This window comes from Poecilia formosa, unplaced genomic scaffold, assembly GCF_000485575.1.
Source record: "Poecilia formosa unplaced genomic scaffold, Poecilia_formosa-5.1.2 Scaffold1326, whole genome shotgun sequence".
NCBI classification, from domain to species: Eukaryota; Metazoa; Chordata; class Actinopteri; order Cyprinodontiformes; family Poeciliidae; genus Poecilia; species Poecilia formosa.
The window spans coordinates 3,096-11,342 of NW_006801265.1; the positions used below are offsets into that span (position 1 = coordinate 3,096).

An 8,247-nucleotide genomic window follows, 5' to 3' on the forward strand; every position below is an offset into this window, starting at 1 on the left:
CAATCCAGCTGCTGTTTGCTTGTCGCTTCATTCCTTAGGTTGCATTAAAGAGAGAAATGATATGAAGAAAAGATGCAGAAATATCTTTTGGTTTTTTATGAAGGTGCAGAAAGGCAGGTAAACAGAAACTCCTAGCATTCATCCCCCACTGGTTCTGTTTTACACATCAGGCCTCTTTGGGAACCTCAGCGTGGACAGGATTTCTTGACGCAGACAGAAGGCTTCTTGGCAGAACACTCTGTGTCATCCCAACACTTGCCGGCTAGGAGCAACACAACAGATCAGTCAAACATCATATATAGAAAACGCTAAATGACCTAACACTATATCATAAAAATGTTTGCAAAGGATGATGAACTAAAGCTTTTAGCAACAAAAAATTAAAATGAGGTCCTGTTGTTAATGCAGTAAATGTACGGTTGAAACCAGATATTTAAAAACATATTTTTTACACTGTCAGAAGTTTATTAAGTCCAAACTTCTCTTGCCTTTTGGTCAGTTAGAACAAGAACAAAATTATTTATATTTGCTAAAGACCAGAGAACTTATTGAGAACATTTTTCTTCCAATTCAGAAGTTTAAGTACACCTGGTCATTATCAGGAATATCTGTCCTAAGCTGAATGATTTGGGTAAAATGTAAACTTCTGGTATCACTGTATTTACCTCAACTGAAAAGTTTACATGCAGAGTATAGGCGCTTTTCCACTATACCGAATTTAACCGGTTTGGTCTCAGTCTGCCTCGGCCAGATCCATTTTCCATCAGCAAACCCGGCGTGTACTAGCAGCATTGAGCAGGGTAGGCACTGAAACTGTTTGACATCTGACCACAATCGTTGATTGGCTCATGATTTATATCACTGAAAACAGCATTCAGCATTTACCCATGAACATGCAGTCTGCTATCAGAGAGCTGCCCAGTGCGTAGTACTTTAAATACACATGTGGTAACTTTTGCAGAAGAATGACTCTGAAATACGGACAGTGATAAAGAAGAGAGAAGCAGAGCAGCTGCTTTCTGACGGAGCTGCTGTTTTCTGCTGACAGTGTGAAACACCAGAACTACATAGTATTAACTTGTGATGTGAATTTTATTTTTCTTTTGGATTAGAAAATAATAATAAAGTTTATGTGTTGCTATTGGTTTACACCTTTTGACTGCCTAAATCTAAAAGGTTGGACATTAAAAAATACAAAGTGCCAGAATGTAATTATATTTTTATGCATAGCAAAATAATCAGCTGATCTGAGCCTTTATCTTTATGTTTGTGCCAGTAATGAATTTCCATGAGACAAAATTAAATAGCTGGGTTTATTTTAGTCCATCAGAACCAGAACCTTCATTGCTGAGTGCTGCTGTGCACTCCTGCCCACAATAGTGAGGAGCAGAGTATATAATGGAAAAGCTCAGTCTGGTGTAGAACCGAACCGCACTTTAACCGGCTAGAGAGAAACTTCATTCATGTTGCTAACTAAAAAGAAAACAAACAAAAAAACAGACGTATGATATTTCCTTTTACCTGAATAGTTCATCTGTAAACACTCCTGTTTCCGTGTCAAATTATCAGGCTGTTTGGGACACCAGTTTGTGAACCGCAAAGCACTTCCATCGCTCCACAACCATGTTCTGTCCTGAAAGACAGTGTTCAGTAGATGACATTTAGGTGTTTTACAAAATGCATAAAATAAATTTAAATAAATTGAAGCAGACTGGCAAAAATACCTCCTGTGCATCAGAGCCTCCAATCCATGTTTCCCTGGTCTCGTAACCTGCTGCAAGTATCAGACCCTGAATCTGACGGTACTCTTTAATGTTGCGAACTGAAGCAAGGTTTGCCCCCATGGACAGACAGTTTTTCTACAGATAAAAACATAAAATTATCTGAAGAAGTAGCGGGGCTTTAATTAAAAGTGGTGAAATAAAAGAGAGCAATAGAAAATAGAACATTGTTGTTGGAAATCACCTCGGCTTTAGCCCAAGTCATGGGTTTAGCAACAAAGATGAAGCAGCGACCGTTGATTTGACTCCAGTGACAAGGACAAGAAAAAGATTTCTTGTGCAAGACGATGCGTTCTGATGACAAACAAATGGAGATTTTCAGTCAAGAGGTACATGTCAGGCTGCATCAATCGCAATCTTTAAAAAGCCTGACTGGTTGATTCTGGCTAACTGATTTTTTTTCATTTGTCATTCAAATATTGCTAAATATAGTAAAAAGGTCTCAGAGTTGGCAACAGATGAGTGCCTGTTTTTAAATGCAAACAGTAGGGTGACCATTGTTTACTGCAAATGCACAGACATGACCTGCTAAACGGGTCTGTCAGTCAAACCTCTTTCACGGCAGAGCAGAAGAGGACAGTGGTTGATCTTTAGCCCTGAGCTGAGGTAGATAAGAGAGGTGGATAAGATCGGTTCCATCTGTAAAAATCAATAGATCAAAGATCTCCCATAATTAAGGAAATCGGGGCAGCTTTATTGACTGGCTGATTTATCAGTGACCCCTCGTGTAAATGGTGTTAGTCTTAATGATGCAACATTTATTAAAACAGATAAATCCCTCAATGACGAGAAATAACCCAGTTACACTTGTGCAGACCAAAAGCATGATGTGTGTACTTTGCAAGGAGTAGTGAAGACATGAAGTTAATAAATATATTAAATATTCTGAAGAAAGGGTACGTGTTATGTTTTAGTAAAGTATACTACAAGAAGATGTTCCAAACATTCACACTTACACCCACTAGTCTTTATGAGCACAATAATAGTTGTGACTATTTTAAACAGGGGTTAGTGTTTTAAACTGTTTTTATCTCTGTTTTAGTCAGTTTATGGTGAGTTTGTATTTAACAAATACTCACTGTCACCACTGGTCAGAGCCATCATGGAGAAAACGAGGAGGAACACAGCCAACAACTTCATGATGGAGATGATGCAGAGTTACAATCTGAAGATGAAACAAAAATAAATTATACATGTTAAAAAAAATTCAAACAGTGTTGGTAAAAAAAAAAGATGAGTATAAATTTGATCAGCAAACCTGATGAAGAATGATCTGTCTTCTCAACCAGCACCTTCAGCCTTCTCTGCAGAATCACCAGATACTTATAGAGCTTCTGATCTTGCCCCAGAAAGGGGAAATGACACAGATAGAAATTCAACAAAACTGCACCCTTTAAACAGATCTAGTTCACACCTTGCCTCATCATTCACCATTGACCAAAACCACACCTTGTCTTTGTGTTTGTCATGGTTGTGACAGTTGCAGCATGAAGTGTTTGGCAATGGAGCTACACCAACATTAGCTCAAAGTGTAGCAACTAAAGCCTATACTTTAATGCTACTGGTTGATAACTTCTTGTTGGTAGGTTTTTTCACACTTGTTCATACTGACTAGTGTGAACATTTTTCAAAGGTCAGCATGCAAATCTTTGCTTCCACTTGCAATCATAATTGTTACTTATTTTCCGTGCAGTGTCTGTTTATCATTCAATTTCCATTTAGGACACACAAAGCAGATAAAGTTGGACTAAATACAGTTAGTCATTTGCCTATTTGTCATCCACACAACAGAATGACTATAAAGGGAGACTAGAGAGGGGGAAACCTGGACACATATGACCTATGAAGGAGCTACAAGCTTAAGCAGCTCAGATGGGAGAGACTCTGCAGACAAAACGTTAGTTTTTCACCAGTCAGAGCTTTAAGGGAGAGTGGAAATGTTAAGTCACTGTTGAAGAAAATTCGCATCAAGCCTGAGATAAGCCTGAGATAGAGTTTGCCAAATAGCATGTGCGAGAATTTATGATCAAGTAGAAGGAAGTTATTTTCTCCGATGAGACAAAAATGGTGCTTTTTGACCATTAGAAGAGATGTTATGTTTGGTCGACACCAGCCTCTGCATATCACCGCAAACACCTCCACTATAAATTGTGATTGTGGCAGCCATTTGGGGAAGCTTCTCAACGGCAGGCCCTGGAAGGGTTTTAAAGGGAGAAGGTAAAATGAATACAGCAAGGACACAGAAAAATCCTACGTGATCATTTGTTCCCATCTGTAAAAGAACTACAGCTTCAGAGAATATGTATTTTCTAGCAAAACAGCAATATGAAGCATCCAGCTAAAACACAGAAATGGTTTGAAGACTAACAAGGTGGATGTTCTGGAGTGGCCTAGTTCAAGAGCAAACCTCCATCCTGTGGAGAAGGTTTGGCAGCATTTTAAACAGAATATCATTCACATAGCCAAACCTGTTCTGGTAATGAGATGATATTAAATGATTTGGTCCTTCTGGCACTAGATGACTTACTGTAATTAAGGTGACTATGATTTCTGGCCTCTACTAATAAATTCCTAAAGACATGTCAGGTAAAGATGTAACAGTGGAGAACTCACTGTTCGGTGTGTTGCCAATTCTCTTAACTCAGAGTACATGAACCTTTACGCCCCTAATGTTCAACCATACGTTTAAAAGCTTAGGCTAAAACACTGTTTGGGTAGGGAGAAGAAAAATAATTAGAAACATAGCATATGGTCAACTCTGAATGCTAATATAAGTAATATTTTTTGAATAGCCTAGTGAAAGCCTGGACTTGAGTCATACTGACAAATGTGAACTTAAACAGGCTGTTCATACTTGAAAAACGTCTAATGAAGTTGAATTAAAACATTTTTTTTCAAATTAGAGTGGAAATAAATTTAATTGTAATAATAAGACTTCAACAAAAGCTTGATCACAGTTTTTGCTTCTCAGAGTGGCACAAGTGTAACTCAATGTTGAGAGCAACTGCTTTTATCACATAGTTCCAGGTTAATAAGAGTGGCTTTTGTAATTTAATAACTTAAATCACAATTTGAAAACTTCAGTTTTTATTTACTCTGCCACCTGTGTTTGTTATAAAACTGTATTTGATTGTTTTAGACATTTAATGAGACAAAGAGCCGAAGCAGAAAAAACTGAGGGTAGAAATGCTTCATCATAGTTCTGTAATCGTCTGTTCGTCGTTGTGCAATTAATGGTTTTAAAACATTTTGCCTTTGCTGTATCTTAATGCACCTTATGTTTATCTGCCAACACAATAAAGTTTTAAACTTAACTGTTGACTGAAGAGTAAAATGTAATGTCTACATCAGTGTTAGTTGGCATATATGGCTCATAAATTTGTAAGGTCCCAAAATATATTTTTCAGTTAAAATACTGTTTCATTATTGTCCGTTCCTGTTTATTTCTGCAGTCTCTGGGTTGCTGGTGTCTCCAGTGGGCATTGGGGATCAGGCAGGTAGACCCTGGAAAGGTCACCAGTCCATCACAGGACAACACAAACACACAGGACATGAAACCATCCACGCTCATAGACACATAGGGACAGTTTCGAGTGACCTTTTGACCTAACATTCATATTTAGATGGTCAGAGGAAGCCAGGATACCCAGAGAGAACAAACCAATCCCATCATCTACTCTACTGAGCTGCCCACCAAGAAACACAAAACGATTAAAATAGAATAACTAGCTCATGCTGGTACTAGTTGCTACTCTGATGTCTGATTAGATCTTTGCCAGTGATCTTTTCACTGAGCTTCAGATATAGAAAAGGAATGGAGTANTCAGCAATATCTGTCTTAAACTGAATGACTTGGGTAAAATAAACTTCTGCTTTTAACTGTATGTGGAGATCAACTAAAATGTTGACATGCAGAGTAAATAGCCTTTAACCTATGAGTCCTGATACAACTTAAAAAATAGACGTGTGATATTTTCTTTTACCTGAATAGTTCATCTGCAAACAGTGCTGGCTGCATCTCCAATTATCAGGCTGTCTGCGACACCAGTTTGTGTACCTCATAGGACTTCCATCGCTCCACAACCAAGTTCAAGAAATTCCTCAGAACTGCTCTCCACTTGAATTTATTTAGGGATTTTAGATGACCTTCCAGGCAACGAAGGAAGAATTTTTTTAAAAGCAGTTTTATAGTTGAAATTGCCAAAATATATGACGTAAAATAGCTTTAGCATCTCAGACAGACTGGGGTACATTCTAGAAAGTTTGTCATTAGAGCAATGCAGACAATGTAAAACCTTGAATTGTATGAGACACTGTCTAGTGCAGATAGAGGAGGTGTGAATACTTCCAGGCAGCGTTGCCAGAACCCCTCAGTAATCTCTCATCCAGATTCTGTTCCCAAGATATTCTTGTCTTCACCCATTGCAAAGGATTATTGTTCTGAATCATGAAATGTATTTTTGAAATATTTTTCTTTGCATAGGGATTCAGGAAATGATGTCACATCGATGACATTATTTACCGGTGGAGACAGGAGAGGAAAATGTTTGCTGACAAAACTTAAAAGTTGTATAAATTAAAAAAAAAAAGTGTTTTTGGAATATCATAATTTGTATGTGAACTTGAAATGTTGTACAAGAAAACATCTTTTTGATGCTTGAACAAAATAATTGGATTCATACAGAAATACTATATTAAGAATGTGAAAAGTTCTTTGCAATAATGTGATATTTAAATTGTAATAACTAGTGCATCATAGTGTTAAAACAGAACAACACAAAGTCAGAATAAACCACACACCATCTTGTTTTGATTCCTCAAAGTTTTATTCTTGCTAAGCCAGAAAAAGAGAAGAAAGTTTTGCTTAGATGATCCATTATTATAACTCATTCAGTCTGATCTTATTACAGAGAGACAATAAAGCTGCTGTCGGCTATTTGTGGTGTCATCCCCAATTTGCGTTAATGAGAGAAATGATATGAAGTAAAGAAGCAGAAATATATTTTAAGTTTTCTATGAAGGTGCAAAAAGGCAGGTAAACAGAAACTCCTAGCATTCACCCTCCACTGGTTCTGTTTTACACATCAGGCCTCTTGGGAACCTCAACGTCTTCTGAGTCTCTTGACGCAGACAGAAGGCTTATGGCCAGAACAACCTGCATCATCCCAGCACTTGGCGCCTAGGAGCAAAACAACAAATCAATCAAACATCACATAATGAAAGGTGAGCTAACACTATATCATAAAATAATCAGAAAGGATGATTAACTAAACCTTCTTGCCAAAAATAATTTAAAAATGCTCCTGCTGTTAATGCACTAAATGTAAAGTAAACCAAATGTTTAGACATATCANCAGAAAGGCAGGTAAACAGAAACTCCTAGCATTCATCCTCCACTGGTTCTGTTTTACACATCAGGCCTCTTTGGGAACCTCAACGTCTTCTGAGTCTCTTGGCGCAGACAAAAGGCCGACTGTGATTACACCACAAGTCATCCCAGCACTTTGCACCTAAAAGCAAGAGAATAAATATGAGTCGAACATCAAAAACTGAATATAAACTCCTGCTGTTGATGCAGTAAATGTACAGTTAAAACCAGATATTTACATTCACCAAATGATACACAATTTTGATCTTGTCTTCAGTTAGATATGTTCAAACTTCTCTTTTTTTAGATCTTTAAGAATTACCTTAAATTATTTCTTTTCAGAAAACTAAACTATTTGAGAGGCCATTTTTGTAATTTTCTTCAAATACAGAAGTTTACACATTTTGGTGAGAAAACCTAAATGTATGTAAACATTTAGGTTCATACAGTTTTAAAGACAATTATCCCTGATACTGGCCAAAATGTATGAAAACATCTGAATGAGAAGAAAGTCACAAAATTAATCTCTATTAATTGTTTTTCCTCACAATTTCCAAATAGGAATAATTTTAGTAATTCTAGCCGACTGAAAATAACAGAAGTTTTGTCTGATTTAACTTCTGATGTGTTTGTACAAAATGTGTACATGCAGAGAAAATAAGCTTTTCACCCACAAGCCCTTTTATTAACTGAAAAAACAGACTTTTGTGATATTTTCTTTACCTGACCAGTTCATCTGCAAACAGTGCTGGCTGCGTCGAGCATTATCAGGCTGCCCTCGACACCAGTTTGTGTACCTCATAGGACTTCCATCGCTCCACAACCAGGTTCTCTCCTAGAATCGTGTTCAGTAGATGTCACATTTCATTCAGTGTTTCACAAAATACATAAAGTGTAGTGGCTAAAGTACCTGCTGTGCATCAGAGCCTCCAAGCCATGCTTCTCTGGAATTACGAGTTGCTGCACGTATCAGAGCCTGAACCCGGCGGTACTCATATGCGTTGCGAACTGATGCAAGGTTTGCTCCCATGGACAGACAGTTTTTCTACAGAGAAACACATGACAATTTTCTGAGGTATTAGCTGGGTTTTGTTAAAA

At 37.5% G+C, this 8,247-nt stretch overlaps 2 protein-coding genes across 2 annotated transcripts in view; both read right to left on the reverse strand.

The window, feature by feature from the left end:
- Positions 1 to 96: 96 nt before the first annotated feature.
- On the reverse strand, positions 97 to 3,172 carry LOC103132794 (type-2 ice-structuring protein-like). The gene is made up of 6 exons (XM_007544582.2): positions 3,040 to 3,172; positions 2,861 to 2,946; positions 1,966 to 2,075; positions 1,725 to 1,859; positions 1,522 to 1,633; positions 97 to 262 (listed from the first exon to the last, which is right to left on the reverse strand). Exons 2-6 carry the CDS (start codon positions 2,919 to 2,921, stop codon positions 186 to 188), a joined length of 495 nt encoding a protein of 164 aa, XP_007544644.1. The 5' UTR covers positions 2,922 to 2,946; positions 3,040 to 3,172; the 3' UTR covers positions 97 to 185.
- Positions 3,173 to 7,146: 3,974 nt separating this feature from the next.
- LOC103132793 (galactose-specific lectin nattectin-like) overlaps positions 7,147 to 8,247 on the reverse strand; it is a 3,671-nt gene continuing 2,570 nt past the window's right edge. The window contains exons 5-7 of the mRNA XM_007544581.2: positions 8,060 to 8,125; positions 7,873 to 7,984; positions 7,147 to 7,291 (exon numbers count right to left, since the gene is read on the reverse strand). Of these exons, the coding sequence (XP_007544643.2) occupies positions 7,215 to 7,291; positions 7,873 to 7,984; positions 8,060 to 8,125 (255 nt within the window). The 3' untranslated portion in view covers positions 7,147 to 7,214. The remainder of the gene's footprint in view (positions 7,292 to 7,872; positions 7,985 to 8,059; positions 8,126 to 8,247) is intronic.

Excerpts from the sequence above, each read along its gene's own strand:
- LOC103132794 (XM_007544582.2), bottom strand. The coding sequence starts at position 2,921 with ATGAAGTTGTTGGCTGTGTTCCTCCTCGTTTTCTCCATGATGGCTCTG. Across the intron at positions 2,076-2,860 it reads GGCTCTGACCAGTGGTGACA|AACGCATCGTCTTGCACAAG; the intron begins GTGAGTATTTGT and ends GTTTGTCATCAG. Across the intron at positions 1,860-1,965 it reads TGACTTGGGCTAAAGCCGAG|AAAAACTGTCTGTCCATGGG; the intron begins GTGATTTCCAAC and ends TTTTATCTGTAG.